Source organism: Nomascus leucogenys, chromosome 19 (assembly GCF_006542625.1).
Source record: "Nomascus leucogenys isolate Asia chromosome 19, Asia_NLE_v1, whole genome shotgun sequence".
In the NCBI taxonomy this organism is placed as follows: Eukaryota; Metazoa; Chordata; class Mammalia; order Primates; family Hylobatidae; genus Nomascus; species Nomascus leucogenys.
The window spans coordinates 57,403,509-57,420,329 of record NC_044399.1 but is presented as its reverse complement, the minus strand read 5'-3'; the positions used below and the strand labels follow the sequence as shown (position 1 = coordinate 57,420,329).

Genomic DNA, 16,821 nt, shown 5'->3' with positions numbered 1-16,821 from the left:
AGGTGTTGCTCTGATATACAGAACACTTTGCAGTAGTATTTATTATAAAGCAATCATATCTGTTTTGTCGGACACAGATTGAAGAGAGGAGGAATGTTAGATAGATTCCATCAAGTGAAATTCTCAGTTTATTCAACTGGAATTTGAAAGTATATGCAATTTCCCTCAATACATCATTCTGTCAATGCATATTTATTGGGCATACTACGTGTTAAGTATGGTGCTAAAGATTCAGGAAGCAGTGACTTATAAGACACACACAATCCCTGCCTTGTTAGTTTGTATATTCAGAAATAAAGAAGATAGTAAAGAGTGATAAATTATTATAGGGATGTTTCAAGAGCCATGAGAATATATTGTGGGTACATATAGAGTATAGGTGCCTGGGGATAATTTTTTTTAAGTGAAGGAAGAGTAGTATTTAGAGAGATGGAAGGTAAAGGCAGAACATTAAGGTCTTCCTTTAACTTTAACACGCCTTTAACATGGCAACTACAAAAGCCTAGAAGTAAGAATGTATCATGGTACAACAGAGTGGAAGGAAGGGGAGACTGAGAGAGAAAGAATGGTTTAAGAAGCAGCTGGTGAAATTAGAGCTGCACAGATCACACATGGGCTTAACAAAGGTCTTATTAGGGAGTTTGAAAGGTATCCCGAAAGCCACAGGAAGCCACAGAAGGATTACCAAAATAGGAAAATGGTCAGTTTTATATTTCATGTAACAGCCAGGGACAATACCAGTGACTACAGCCCAGAGTCTCTTAAGTGCTAACCTCTAAGCCCTAATAAAGTTGCTTTAAAAATTTTGTAATGTATGAAGGTTGAGGAACCTGGGAGCAGAGGTGATTTGGGACAGCATAGGGAATAAAATTATTGCCGCTTCCAAGGGTCAGGGTTGGGGAGCTGTCCACAAGGCAGGTGCTGAATAGCTGAAGCCAGGAGCTGCCTAAGGAAGCTTCATGGGATGTGGGGCGGGTGGCGCCAGGTGTTACTGCCTACCTCAGAGGTGGGAGGAAGAGAGTTGGTTTTTCTTTGTCTTTTATCCATTCTATTTTTCTATTTTTCTTGCTTATGTCTTCCTCTACCTTCTCCTTTCTCCCATTTTCATCTTCTAGCAATCTGGGCAGCTATAGCTGACTCTCCCTGAAGGAAGAGGGAAGAGTATGCTTCTTGCTCCTCCATCAGTGACTTCTCCTTATAAAGAGTCAACAGAGCATTGTGAAAACAAATTCATAAGAAGCCCACCTTTATCTAAGGGTTGGATGACTGGTTATATTGCTAAATTGGCCATCCCAGACCCTTCTGAGGCATTAGGTGGGGAGATATTGTCATTATTATATTATAGTTATTAGTAGTTGAGCATTTAGTGTGGATCAGGCCTTTAACCAAGCACTTTACTTCTTCAACACTAAGAGGAGACTGTGTTGTCTGTTTTATAGAACATGGCTTGACCTGGAAGATCAGTGGTTGTGATTTGTGCTATGTGTTTAATAAATTATTACTGAGGCCAAATAACTGAAAGATGCAGAAAATAAAATCTATTAATGCTTACTCTGTGTAGACTCTTTCAATAGTCATTTCATTTAGTCTCATAACAATCTTGTGAAATTATACTGTTATTATCCTCATTTTACTGATGAGGACACTGAGGCTCAGCGAGCTTAAGTAATTGGCTGAGGTCACACAACTAGTAAGTGACCATGTCAGTTTTCAAACTTGGCACTATTTGATTCCAAAGCCTCTGCCCTTTCATCCAGAGTGCTTCTTTAGTTTTTTGGGGGCCAGTCACATCTACAGTCTAGTTTGATTTTAGCGAATGAAAACTGCTGCACCTCATTTTCCTTCAGTACCTTTTGCCTCTGGGTCTTGATGCTTCCCATATCATCTGTACCTCTGGGAGGGCATCTTCCAACCTCAGAGCATGTCAGTGGTATGCAGGCTCCCAGCGAATGGAAGCACTCTTGTTTTCTGTAACTGTACACTTATTAGGTCACAAGGCATCATCAAACCAAGCTGTCTTTTGTCTGAATCCCCACTGGACAGTTTGGTCTCAGTATCAACATTGGAAATGTCAGTCTGGTAAACAGCCTTTAACAGGGAAGAAGGAGGCTGAGAATAAAGTCTCTTTCAAATGAAACTCTAGAGGATGAGAGTGAACAGAGTCAACATCTTACTTGCTTTAAATCCCCTGGAGTAGTTATGAAAGAGAGAAGACTTGCTGGATTGAGGAGAAAAAAGATTCTTTGATTCATCTGAATTAATTTCACCTCTCCCAGGAGGGAGGAATCTTTCACCACCCTCCTGTTCTCCACCAACTGCATGCAGCTCCACAATCCCCAAAGACAAAAGACTAAACTATAGTGGGCAGAGCTCACACTTCCTCTTTTCTCCACTTAAACCCATTTGTCCTGGGGTCACTGATCCTTGGAATGTCCTTGGGCTTTGATCTTTAACCCACACACTTCTGAAGGAGTGGGTAGCTAGTGCTCAGAGTGAGGACAACGCCTTCATCCTTTGACAGCACTGATGCAGTTATGAGCTCTTGGACATAGCAGACTGTGGGGTTTGGGCAAAAAATGTGAAACCAGCTTTACACTTACAAAGCTGCATGCCAACCAGCATCACCCTCCACCTTGCCTTGAGCCCTCTGCCCTCATTTTTTGAAGGAGGATCCATGAGGATGGTAATTTGAATGTGTTTTAGGAGTCTCAGGCAGAGGCTGCTCTGGGTTGTAAGGGTTGACTTTTAGCCCATAAAAGATCGCTCTCCCCCATCCAGATCCATTTATCTGTCCCCTTTATAGAAATGGCCCCTCACCCCTCTTTTGTCTGGAACAGATCAGCACCCACCATGAGGGTTCAGGATGATATGGCAGGGTCATATGAGTGCTGCCATGCAGGGCCATCTTTATTCAAGTACGGCTTGCTCCAGGCTGACTGCAGGTGGCAGAATAGTGCCATCCTGGGAGACACGTGGCAATGAACACTCCATGGTTCCTGCTCCATTGCAGAGCCACGTGGAGTTAATGATTTTCTAGTTCAAATCTCTCAGCTTAAAGGTGAGAAAACTGAGGCCCAAAGAAGTCAAGGATGTTGCTCAAAGTCACAGAGGCCATTAGTGATAGAGCCCAAATAGGAACCAAGACCCCAAGTAGAAGCATTCCTCTGTTTACTGAAGAATTTGCCATCCTCCTTATCAATCTGCCTCAGGACCTGACTCAACAGAGAGCACTGGACTCGGAGTCGGGCCTGGGCACAAGTCCCAATTCTGATTCCAAATTGCTGGCACTTCACCATTTTGATTCTGTTTCTCCCCTTATAACAGGACAGGAGTGGTAAATGATGATAAGGCCTGTCCTACCTACCTTGCAGGTTTTCTTGTTAATAAGGATAAAATAAAAGTTAAATGGGAAAGTAAGGCAAAGTCCATCATATAAGAGAACATGCTATATACATGTAAAACCAAGCTGTTATTTGGGAGTAATGTGAGTTGTTCAATTTTATTTTTCCTACAGACACTGGGGGTAGCCAACCAGGCCATACCAGTGGTCCTGAGACAAGTGTTCAGTAGCTTCTTCATCCCTTGGAGAAGCTTGTAAACTGCAGAAAGTGTGTAACCTGCAGAGAGAGTGTGTGTGTTGTGTGTGTGAGCATGTGCACACATATCAGTGCATGGGCACATCTGCATGTGCGTCTTTGGTAAAAGGCACGGGGAAAGAGAAGGCATGATTTCCTTTGCATTTTAGCTGATAGAGGAGAAGGGTATTGGGGGAGATGCATAGAGCCTACCTCTCAGACACATCGAGGAGAGGTAACACCGTCCACTGCCACAGGTTCAAGCCTTCATATGCGGCGACATGCCAGACCATCCTGCCTTGCTCCTTCCCGGTTTTGTTCTCCACTAGCACCAAGGACACGTTTCCCCTCAAGACTCCACGAATGAGCCAGGACATTCGGAGCTGTGAGGACAAGAAGAGTCAGAGGACAAGGTATGATTGCTGAAAGGTCCCCTTTCTGGAATTCTCCACTGAAGCTTCAAGGACCTTGTCAGAGACTCAGCTGAGTTCAGCCTGGTGAGAAGAGCTGGATGCCCACCACCTGTCTCACCAAGAGGCTTTCAATGAAGTTCAAGTATCCTATTTCCTAGGATAACTGAATGAATCTGTTAATTTTTTTCTTAGGCAGGGACAACTGATGGGCAGTTTTGGAACTTTGTTCAGGTTGATGTTATCATCCTACCTTTCACAAGTTTCTACCCGTGAGGTGATATCAAGATCAATGGGGTAGTAAATGAACTTCCTAAAGAGTAGCCAAAGATTCTTGCCTGTGGCCCCAATTTATTTTGTGACCTTGGACAAATGATTTTGTGACTCAGTTTCTTTTAGTGATTTAGGTATCATAGATTTTTATCTCTTCCCCAAAGACTCTAACAATCTCATTTGAATGGTGTCATGTCACATGTCAGCTAACTAAAGACCCAATGACTTGATACCTGTGGCCATTGGCAGGCAAAGGCCAGACAAAAATCTACATACCAAGATCTTTTAATATGGGCGTCTTTCAAAGAGGATGCCCACTTTGCCAAAAGGAAGTTACAATTGTCTGTTTTTCATTGTGTCTTTATTAAAAGTTTCTGTGCGGTGGCTCACACCTGAAATCCCAGCACTTTGGGAGGCCGAGGCGGGTGGATCATGAGGTCAAGAGATTGAGACCACGGTGAAACCCCGTCTCTACTAAAAATTAGCCGGGCGCAGTGGCGGGCGCCTATAGTTCCAGCTACTCGGGAGGCTGAGGCAGGAGAATGGCGTGAACCCGGGAGGTGGAGCTTGCAGTGAGCTGAGATCGACCCACTGCACTCCAGCCTGGGTGACAGAGAGACTCAGTCTCAAAAAAAAAAAAAAAGAAAAAAAAAGAAAAAAAAAGTTTCTGTGGCATTGTTCCTAAACATTTGAAAGGGAATTGTAACTAATAGCCTTTCTAAGAAGGTTTAAGTACAGTCATATTCAGAGGTAGGATATACTATAAACAAGGTTTCTGGTCTTTGTGTTTAAAATGTCTTTGTGTTTAAAAACCTAGGACAACTACATCATATCATTGCCCAAAATAATCCTGTGAGAAAAAATGGTGGCTATTGTAGAAAGAAAGGTAAAATATGTCTTATGGCAAACTGGCAGTTTCATCAGAGTAAAGGTACCCCCTTTTCACTGATTCTCTCTGAATACCTGCTTCTTTGTAAATTACCACTCCTTTGTCTTCCAGTCCTTGATACATGGTTGCCTCACAATTTGATTGAAGAGGTTAAGAACCATGACTCACCGCAGCCCCAAACTTCCCACTTTCTTGCATACAAACCCTTCACTAATAAGGTCACACCAGGGCACTGGGGCCCCCAGGTACTGATCTACTTCTGAGACCCTGGACCTCGTAAGCCTGGTCTATAACCACAGACTCTTCACTTATACCTTTCCCATTTCTCCATATCCTGGGTAGCGAATATGCATCTCCACTGAGACCTCCTAGGATAAATGAATGAATCTGTTAATTTTTTTTCTGGCCTCACTTAGCTTTGTTGTACAAGCTGGATGCCATGATTGGAAATTTCAGCTCCACCCCTGCTAACTGTAAACCCTTTTGGCTCTCACCCCATGCCATGCAATGCCTAGCTTGGGATCATGCTTGACACATGCTTTCTCCTTTTGATCCTTGGCTGCAGAATATTGCTAATTTGAACTTCCATGAATTCAGACTGTTGAGTCTCAATGCCCTGGATGTGAGGTGGTACTTGTTCATTCTCTCTTGATTTCCACAGTTGATTTCTGGACACACATACTACAATGGGTGTTTCAAACTCTCCCTCTCATACTGACATTCTCACCCCCTGGTGCCCACCTCCTAATCCACTGATTTGATTTCTACTTTACTGAGAAAGATCTGCTATGTCAGGTACAATCTCCTTCAGCCTCCTTCTCACTTTTTTTGTGGGCCAAGTGTTTATTTATCCCCCTTTCTTTTCCTTTTCTCTCTTAGAGGAAGCTGCATCCTTCACTATCTTCCACGTTAGCCCTGCTCATTTTCTCTCCCCCAGTCCTTGCTTTTAGTTACTGCCCTCCTTTCCCTCCTTTCCCCAGCATCTCAGAGTCAATCTTTTGGCTCCTTTGTCTACAAATAAGATCAAGATTCACCCATTCTGGAGAAATATCCATTATTTGATCCTCGGGGCTCCTCTGGCTTGTAACCATTTCTTTGCCCCATTCAGATGCTTCCATCTTGAACGGCTGGGATGTAACTGCTGCCTCTAGTTCCTTGTTGCTCATTCTCTCTTTAAATTCTTTCAACCTGGTTGCTAGATAATTTCCTCATTACTCTAGCAAAATAGAGTGCCCATGTCCTTTATAACTCTTTGAACTCTTCAGAGTCTCCAAAAGTGCCTCTCCCTCTCCACTCTTTCTCTCTTCCGAATTCTCTTGTATATTTCTATCACATTCTCCTGTTGATCGTGCTCATCTGTGACTTGGGCTCAACAACTGTCAATGGTTTCTCGTGCCCTATCAAAAATTATGGCATTTACATTCCTCTATTATCTGAGGAAATTAACTTTTTCATCATTCAACAAATATTTGTTAAGCACTTATGCTGGGTCACATGAATTCTCCATTTCAGAATGGTCTAAGACCTCTAGAATCAGAGAGCTCTGAATTCACAACGTGTTTTTGCCACGTTGGCCTAGTTATTTAATCATTTTGAAGCTCAGTTTCCTATTCTCTGAGATGAGAATAGTTTTATCTCTTATAGGGTTATAGGGACTGTTAACTGAAATAATAATTGATGTAACAAAGTATTAAAAAGGCATTTTGGCTGAAGCATGGAGGAAGTGGGTGCCGCATTTCAAAGGGAAGTGTAAGAACACAAGGTTGCAGAACTTTCAAGAGAGGTGGATAAAAATGAATGACATAATTCTTAACCCCTCACTCATACTTTGCATATTACAAAATGCTAGAGGTTGACTATTAGGAGAGAGTTTTTGGAAGGTGCTTTTGGCATACCACGAGTTCCACTTCACTCTCCTGCTAAGAAGAAGGTGGGAAGGGGGTTCCATCTTTATCTCAAGTCAAGAGAGAATGGTTTTATGATACCACATCAAGGACTTGATACTTATCCCCTGCAGTTTTGGAAACACAGTGGATTAGTGTCTGTCTCCTACCTGGAAGGTCTAAAGTTTGAACCTAGGGGCTGGCTAGCTGTTCTGATGGCAGAACAAGGCAAGGTGGCAGCACTGGGTGGCCTGCACTCCCAGAGTTTCCTGGGGCAGAAATGCATGAGCGTTGCATATGGGTGGGAGGAGAACCATGTGTAGGGGAGCCCATGCAGGGTCACTGTAGATCTTGCCTAAGAGGAAGGTAAATAGACAATAGTAGGAAGAAGCTGCCGATATCTTGAGATGCCTAAGAGTGGGGGAAGGTGGAAGTGACCACCTATAATAGAAATGCACATACCTGGCCGGGCATGGTGGCTCACGCCTGCAATCCCACCACTTTGGGAGGCCGAGGCGGGTCGATCACTTGAGGTCAGGAGTTTGAGACCAGCCTGGCAAACATGGTGAAACCCCGTCTCTACTAAAAATACAAAAATTAGCCAGGCATGGTGGTGGGCGCCTGTAGTCCCAGCTACTCAGGAGGCTGAGGCAGGAGAACCCCTTGAACCCGGGAGCCAGAGGTTGCAGTGAGCCGAGATTTTGCCATTGCACTCCAGCCTGGGTGACAGAGCAAGACTCTATCTCAAAAACAAAAAACAAAAAAACAAAAAAACAAAAGAAACCATGCATGTGCCCTAAGTCAAGGTGAAAAATTCTAAGCCATGGTGGAGGGGATGAGAAGAAAGGTGGATCTACAAGGGAACCCCAAAAGCCCCTGTGTGAGAAATAGTAACCCTTGCACATTTGTCACATCCAGAGAACACCAATGCAAGATTACCCAACAGTCTCCAATAAGAACTTTCTTGCTCCTGTGAAATCCTCTCTCTGTCTATGCTTACAACCCCAACAAGTCAGAAGTCAACAAAATGACAGAAGAGGAGGAGAGATTGGGTGGAGAACTAGAGAGGCCACTGACCACACCCTTTCTCTCATTTCAGGCTTTCCATCTGCAATAGGACCAAGTGTGGAGGTGGCAGGAGAGGGCAAGAAGTGATGACTTTAAAGCGAGATTGAAGTTGTGATTGGATGAGCATGCTGATTACTAAAAAGCCTGTGTTTTGCATTTTTAAGTGACTGAAGAACTGTCTGCATTACCTTCGAGTGACCAGAGAAGTAGTCTGTCAGTTTTCACCTAGCAACCCATACAGGGAAGCTGAATGAATGTGGGTTCCAGACTCCCCTACAGCAGTCTACTTGCCAGATTTGCACCTGCCTTGCATTGCTCTGCTTCTGTACTTTTTATTCTTTCATTTTCTCTACCTGTTTTTTCCTTCTGTCCCCTTAAAAAATGAGATCTCTTTCCTTTTCAGGAAGCCTTTTTCTTTTCATCCATCTCAGAAATGACTTCTTCCTCCTCTTAAGTCTTCTAACTAAGGTTATTGTGACCTGCTGCCTTGTCTTCTCTCTCTACCCTTGGTCATGAATTCCTTCAAGGCAGGGACTATCTTATTCATCTTATGTTCACAATGGCTGTCAAGCAAGGGAACATGGCAGGAACCAACCAATGTCAGCATGAATAAAACTGCATATCTATACAGGGAGACACTCTCATCTTTGCCAGGCTTTCCTCTTACGGGTAGTCAATCAACTTTCCATCCTAGGAAGCTCCTTGGCACTTTCTTACATTCTGTGGGCCAGGGACCAGGGAAAGGGAGAGGTTCCTCACTTTCCAGCCACTTGGCTATATTCTAAACTGCCCCCTCCTCAGCTGCCCCCTGGAACTTTTCAGTTTAAAGTAGAGTCTGCTGATGGTATGAGCATGTCAGCAAGATGCAGCCCTGTCTTGTCTGTGCTGGGACCAGGGGTCAGCCAGCAGCTGAGCTCTCTCCATCTTCCTGTTCTGTGTTTTAGGCCAACCAGGCTGGGCAAAAGAGAGAGAATTGGACTGGCCACCCAGGGATGGTGTGAAGGCTATGGCATCCTTAGCCTTCTGAGGCAATCCACCAGGATCCTTCCTCGGATTAGTTTTTAAGGGAGATCATCATCTGCTCACTCACAGATAGTTACTGCACTTCTACTCTGTGCTGCATACTCTGCTCTTGAAGATGAGCTCCTGCCCTCATGGAGCTTACCATCTAGCCAGGAAGACAGAATTTAAATGAATGATTACAAATGTTCTGATTGTAGCAAAAGGTGAAGTAATTGGAGCCACTTGACAGTCAGGACATACAACACAAGATAATCGAGGCAAGACACACGACATCACACAGTAAAGACTTAGGTCCAGACAGGCACTGGACCCAACTGTTTAGAGCTAGGAACAAATAGGAGAATTAAAGAATTAACTTCCGGCCGGGTGCGGTGGCTCACGCCTGTAATCCCAGCACTTTGGGACGCTGAGGCAGGTGGATCACCTGAGGTCAGTAGTTCAAGACCAGCCTGGCCAATATGGTGAAACCTGCCTCTACTGAAAATATGAAAATTAGCTGGGGGTGGTGGCAGGCACCTGTAATCCCAGCTATCTGGGAGGCCGAGGCAGGAGAATTGCTTGAACTCGGGAGGCGGAGGTTGCAGTGAGCTGAGATTGCACCATTGCACTCCAACCTGGGGGACAAGAGCAAGACTTCGTCTCAAAGAGAAAAAAAAAGAAAAGAATTAACCTTCTTTCATCTTATAATAATACCTCCTATGTTTATAGCAGAAGACACTCAACTACAGCCACAACTCAAGCCAAGGCATGCACTGTCTGAGTTTCAACAATGTCTCATTCTAGAAATAGATGCAAAAGGCCTAGAATAAGATTGCAAACTGGCAGCCAGTGAATGGCTAGCAAATGTGTATTTTTTGGCCATTTTTTTCATCCACTGAGTGTTCAGTAAGGGAGTATATCCAGGCAGATGTTCTTCCTCAGGATATAAGCAGTCCACTGGCTAGCCTTAGGCAGAAGAATGAAACTGGATCCCACCTCTCACCATATACAAAAATTAACTCCAGATGTATTAAAGACTGAAATGTAAGACATCAAACTATAAAAATCCTAGAAGAAAACCTAGGAATAACTCTTTTGGACATTGGCCTGGGCAAAGAATTTATGACTAAGACCATAAAAGCAAATGCAACAAAAACAAAAATTGACAATTGGGACCTAACTAAACAGCTTCTGCACAACAAAAGAAACTATAAACAGAATAAACGGACAGCCTACAGAATGGGAGACAATATTTGCAAACTATGCATCCAAGAAGGGATTAATATCCAGAACCTATAAGGAACTTAAACAAGTAAAGAAAAAACCAAATAACTTCATTAAAAATAACACCTTTGCCCTTTGTCTGTGCAAAGGACATTAATAGACACTTCTCAAAAGAAGACATACAAGCGGCCAATACACATAAGAAAAACTGCTCAACAACACTAACCATCAGAGAAATGCAAATCAAAACCAATGAGATACCATCTCACACCAGTCAGAATGGCTATTATTAAAAGGTAAAAAAAGAAAAGATATTGGTGAAGATGCATAGAAAAGGGAATGCTTATATACTGTTGGTTGCAATGTAAATTAGTTCAGTTGCTGTGGAAAATAGTATGGAGATTTCTCAAAGAACTAAAAACAGAACTACCATTCAACTCAGAAATCTCACCACTGGGTATATACCCAAAGGAAAATAAATCATTTTACCATAAAGACACCTGCAGTCACATGTTTACTGCAGCACTATTCACAATAGCAAAGTCATAGAATCAACCTAAGTGTCCCTCAATGGTGCATCGGATAAAGAAAATGTGGTACATATATATCATGGAATACTACACAGCCATAAAAAAGAATGAAGTCACGTTCTTTGCAGCAACATGGATGCAGCTGGAGGCCATTATCTTAAGTGAGTTAATGTAGAAACAGAAAATTGAATACTGTATGTGCTCACTTATGAGTGGGGGCTAAAGAATGAGTCCACATGGACTTAAAGAAGAAAACAATAGATACTGGGGACTCCAAAAGGTGGGAGAGAAGAAGGGGGAAAAGGATTGAAAAACTACCTACCGGGTAGTAAACTCACTATTTGGGTGATGGGTGCAATAGATGCCCAAACCCCAGCATTATGCTATTGCATAATGTAACAAACCTGCGTGTGTACCCCCTGAATCTAGGAAAAAATATGATACAAGCAGTCCAGAGCCTATGTCTTTCCCTTGGCCTACTTCTCACCTGTAGTCATAATCCTAGTTTCTTCCACATTGTGCCTCTAAGAGCCAGTCAGTGGTTTCCTGCTTAGAGTGTGGTCCTCAGACTGGTAGCATCAGTGTTACCTGGGACCTTGTTAGAAATGCAGAATCTGGCCAGGCGCAGTGGCTCGCACCTGTAATTCCATCACTTTGGGAGGCTGAGGTGGGCGGATCACAAGGTCAGGAGTTTGAGACCAGGCTGGCCAATATGGTGAAACCCTGTTTCTACTAAAAATATAAAAATTAGCTGGGTGTGGTGGCAGGTGCCTGTAGTCCCAGCTACTCAGGAGGCTGAGGCAGGAAATCACTTGAACCTGGGAGGCGGAGGTTGCAGTGAGCTGAGATGGTGCCACTGCACTCCAGCCTGGGCAATAGAGCGAGATTGCGTCTAAAAAGAAAAAGAAAAAGAAAAAAGAAATGCAGAATCTCTGGCCTGATGTCAAATCCCTGTCCCTGTGCTCCTGTGACTCATCCCATGACCTTTCCAGAATGCACTGGAACCACCTGCCCTTTGCATCAACATTCATTCTTCAGTGGCTTGTCAAACCATCCTCTTTTCTTGTCTGCTGACTATGGCATAACTTGGAGTCTGTGCTTCAAGGCCAATGTGTATTAACTGTGTGACCTTAAGCCAACCACTTACCTCCTCTGAACCTGTATTTTGTTATAGACAAACTTGTGATAATAACCACCACACCTTCCCTGCCTGCCTCAAAAGGGGATTATGAAGTATGAGATGAAGAACGTGGAAGTAGAGCTCCTGTGATATTGTGAATGACATGGTGAAACCAGTGGTTTTCAACCTGGGGTGCAAATTAGAATCAGCTTTCCAGACAACCAATGTCTGGGCACCACTCCGGCGACTCTGATTTAAGTAGATGTGGGTAGGTCCTGGGCATCGGCAGATTTTAAAATTTCTCCGCATGATTCTAAAGTGCAGCCTGGGTAGAGATTTCTGGGGAGCTGGGCTACTTAGTGCAGGAAGTGCCTGGCCCTCTCAGTGAGGGGTCCATTTTCATCTTGGACTCTGAGTAAGAGGCAATTCTTAATAACTTACAAATGGCTTAAAAGGTGCCCACCATCACCAAGGTGTAGAGGGGGCTATTTTCCTGCAGCCAGGAGTCTGCTGCCATCAGCTAAGGGCCTTCTTGGGGCTGTAACATCGCCTGCAGAAAAAGACTGAGAATAACCGAGAGAGAGAGAGACAGAGAGAGAGAGACAGAGAGAGAGAGAGAGAGAGACCCCTTGAGCAGGAATCACCCGAGGATATATATGGGGCTAGAAGTACCCTCTTGGATCTGCAAGATAAGGTTTTTACCAGTTTCTTAATTAGAAGACCCGGAGGCCTGGTATCAGTTTTTACTGAGTATTCCTTGTTGATCACATGTGGCTAATATTAGACAGCACTCACTGTATGTGGTTCCTAGAGCAGACTGCAGGCTCAAGTCCCTCTCAAAGACCTTCATTTCCCTTACGCAGTCCTTCGTTAAAGAGGTCCCTTGATATCATTTTATGTAAATACCCATGCCAAGTATACCCAGCTTGATCTTGGCAGTCGAAATTCCGGTCCAAAAACACCCTTAGAATTCCATCTTAAGACCTATTTCTATCTGGGTGGCCTATAGCAGAGGTCCTCAACCTTTTTGACACCAGAGACCAGTTTCGTGGAAGAGGACTTTTCCACAGACCAGGGACTGGGGTTGGGGAGTGGTTTCAGGATGATTCAAGCACATTACATTTATCGTGCACTTTATTTCTATTATTATCACATTGTAATATATAATGGAATAATTATACAACTCACCATAATGTCAGATCAGTGGGAGCCTTGAGCTTATTTCCTGCAGCTAGACAGTCCCATCTGAGGGTGATGGGAGACAGCGACAGATCATCAGGCATTAGATTCTCATAAGGAGCACAAAACCTCGATCCCTCGCATGCACAGTTCACAATAGGGCTCGCACTCCTATGAGAATCTAGTGCCGCCGCTGATCTGACAGGAGGCAGAGCTCAGGCAGTAATGCGAGGGAGGGATGGGGAGTGGGTGTAAATACAGATGAAGTTTTGCTCACTTGCCTGCCACTCACCTCCTGCTGTGTGGCCTGGTTCCTAACAGGCCACAGAGCAGTACTGGTCCGTGGCCTGGGGGTTGGGGACCCCTGGCCTACAGGATATGAAGTCATTGGTTAATTGACTCTTTACTGAATGCCAGGAAGCTGAACTAGGCACTTGCACGTAGGCTTATCTCACTGTATACTGACAACATCTGTTCATGTAGATATTATTCCATCCATTTTTCAGATGCAGAATTGAAGGCTTAGAGAGGTTAAGTCAGTCACCCCTGAGCACTAAGCCCACAGGCTGCAGACCCGGAGTCCACAATATGCTCTGTGTTCTTTCTACCATACATGGAGTGCAATGCCCGTGTGATATATTATGGTACTCCTTAAAGCTTTGGGGACATATTGCGGAGATTTTCCAGATCTTTGTTGCTCAACGTGTGGTCTTTGGATCAGCAACGTGGGCGCTACCTGGGAGCTTATTAGAAATTCAGGGTCTCAGGGCCTGCCCCAGCTCTTCTGAATCAGAATTTATATTTTAACAAGATCTTATCCTAGAAATACTTTCGTGCTGGAGAAATTAGGGAGCTAGTGAATTTGAGTGCATTTACAACCATTGTCCTTACCAGACAATTAACAGTCGTGTGTGTGTGTGTGTGTGTGTGTGTGTGTGTATTCACACAAATATGGGAAATCTGATACAAATCCTAAATTATATTTATGGGAAATAACACTTGCTGATGCCAGTAACAATAAAATGTTTGATCCTTCTAGACACATCCTAGTAGATATAGGTTATAAATGGCAGTGTTTGACTAATAAACTCTTTTATATGCAGACAGCAAATGAGACAAGTGAGTAGAGACAACACCAGGAGCACGCCACCAGCAATTATATCTTCTGGTTCCAGCCAGCGCTTTCACAAGGGCCATTTTTTCCTGCCTCTCGGAAGGGACTGATAGACTTTCCAATTATGTGGTACCAGTGTTTGTCATTTGATTAATTAAAGTCCTGTATGTAAAGCCGTAACGGCATTGTGGCTAGGCCTAATGCTATTATTTCTCTCATGGCCCATTCCTCCACCAGAGGTAATTATTGCAATTTTATGTCTTGAATATGCCCCATGTTTGCTATGCATACCTCGTGGCAGCTTCAGGACAATCCCTTCAACCCATAGAAAATACTGTAATGATACTTAGCCTGCAGTGTTCAAAAGAGACTCAGTGACATCAAATAATATCTATTCTGCATGCAACACCCCTAAATGTAGGAAATGCTCTGAGGGGGGAGGTGCTATCTTTCTTCAAATTTCTGAAGACCTGCATGAATTCCAATAGTAGAGACAAAACCAAGGCTAGATGCTGTAGTATGTATTTCACTTCAAGAGAAGGAAACACGTTTTTAACAGAGATGCTCAAAGATGAGCTTGCATGGTGGGGGTACTCCCTGGGTATTCCCCATCCAGTCTCTGTTGAGTGACTGGGATTGGAATTGTCATCAGGAACATCTCTGTATGGGGGTTAAGGCTCTCCCTCAATATAGGGTGCCAGAGGGTTGTAATTCTCAGTGTGAACTGGTAATTCTGACTTCCCTGGTTTCAATGTGGTATCTTCTTAACTTCAGCTGAGAATACTGACTCACTGCAAAATCCAGTGTTTTTGTTCACCATCTTCTAGTTCACCTGGAAAAATGAAACGCCAACTCTCTAGCTATAAATAGCCTAATGACAAATCAACCCAGCACAGCAAGAAGCTGGCCAGATGCAGATTTTTGATAACAAGCAAATAAAACATGTTTCTGGCAAATGCTTGCATCTATGGAGGCTTAAGAAATGCTGGATTTCTGGTCTTGCAGGATACTTAAAAGATCAGGATCCTTCTTGAAAATACCCCTTAATGTCACCTTTCTGAGGGATTATGTAGAAGCCAGGGAACACCAGGGGACATCCATATGCCCTCTTTCTAAAAACATGAAGGCTACATACAAAAATAATCACCTTGGGATCTCTGGCTGGTGAGGTTATAAAGTTACAAGTTTTTGTTTTTCTTCTGTGGTCTTTTCTTTCTTTTCCAATTTTTTTTACAATGAATATCTGACTTTTGATAACTAGAACAAAAAGAATAAAATTAATTTAGAGTATGCAGCTTTTAAAAGCATGTTTATGAAGACTAATATTGATATGGGAAAATGTAATGTTAAATAAGAAATAAGACACAGAATGTTTATATTATATAAACCCTTTCTCTATAGCAAAGCTCAAGTCTAAATCTATCTGTCTAGAAGGAAATGTACCAATATCTTTGGGGGGTAAGATTTTGGGCAATTTCAATTTTCTTCTTCATACTTTCCTGCATTTTCCCAATGTTCTACAATGAACATAAAGTTCTTTTATAATCAGAGAAAATAATAAATGCTATATTAAAAAGTGGTGAGAGAGGATTCTGATGTTGGAAAATAGTAAAAGCTAGGACTACGTTTTTACCCACTTCAGGGAGAATCAAGTTATTGTGCCTGTACTCTAGGCTTTGTAAGGGAGATCAAGGGAAGGTGGGAGCTTCTGTGGAATGCGGTGGGACCGTGCTGTGAACGGAACGCAAGCTTTGGTATCAGACAGAATGGTCTATTTTTTTTATGTATCACGTAATATCTCAGAGCTTCAGCATCTTCTTCCATAAAGTGGGGTCAACACTACCCTGCTTAGATATTTATTATGAGGCTTTAATAAGATTATATGAGACCAGTGCCCAGCTTAGCGAAGACATTTGATAAATGTTAGTTCCTTTCTCCTGCATGGGAAAGAGCAGGCAGGGGACACTTTGTTAGAGATAAACAGTTCACAAAAAACAGAATAGGACAGGGTGAAAATGCTGTGTTAAAGTTTCTGTCTGGTTTTTGTCTATTGTTGTTTTTTAAACTTCTGGGTTCCCTAGAGAATTATCTTTCCAGGCATATGGGAAGAAAAAGACGGTATTTTCTTCAGTCACGCTGTCATGGTGTGATCCTGGGCAAATGGCCTCCTCTGTGCCTCAGTTTCTCTGTATGTGATGGAGATGACATGGAGGAGTAGCTTTGTAAACTGACTGCTGGGGAACAGGATGATTCTGGCAATGAAATTCCCACAGCCTTCATGGACACCACTGGAAAAAGTAGATGTGGGGCACAGGAGCATCTGCAGGGGGCCCAGAGCCCTCTGGGGAGTATTTTTCCCTGATAGCTGGAGAGAGGGTGTGCTCTCAATGGGGTGTTCCCCCGTACATGGGCGACATGAATGTGTTGCAATGACCACTAGTGGGAGCCAGAGAGGTCTGTGATTAACATACAGCTTTTGAATGGGAACCAAGTCTGTGCCAAGTGCCAAGGAAGATCGTATTCACACCCTGGGGCTGAGACAGTGATTCTTCCT

General features: G+C 43.3%; 1 protein-coding gene across 1 annotated transcript in view; it reads right to left on the bottom strand.

The window, feature by feature from the left end:
* ALK (ALK receptor tyrosine kinase) overlaps window positions 1-16,821 on the bottom strand; it is a 525,427-nt gene that overhangs the window by 104,026 nt on the left and 404,580 nt on the right. The window contains exon 9 of the mRNA XM_030799790.1: window positions 3,789-3,958. Coding sequence (XP_030655650.1) covers window positions 3,789-3,958 — 170 coding nt within the window. The remainder of the gene's footprint in view (window positions 1-3,788; window positions 3,959-16,821) is intronic.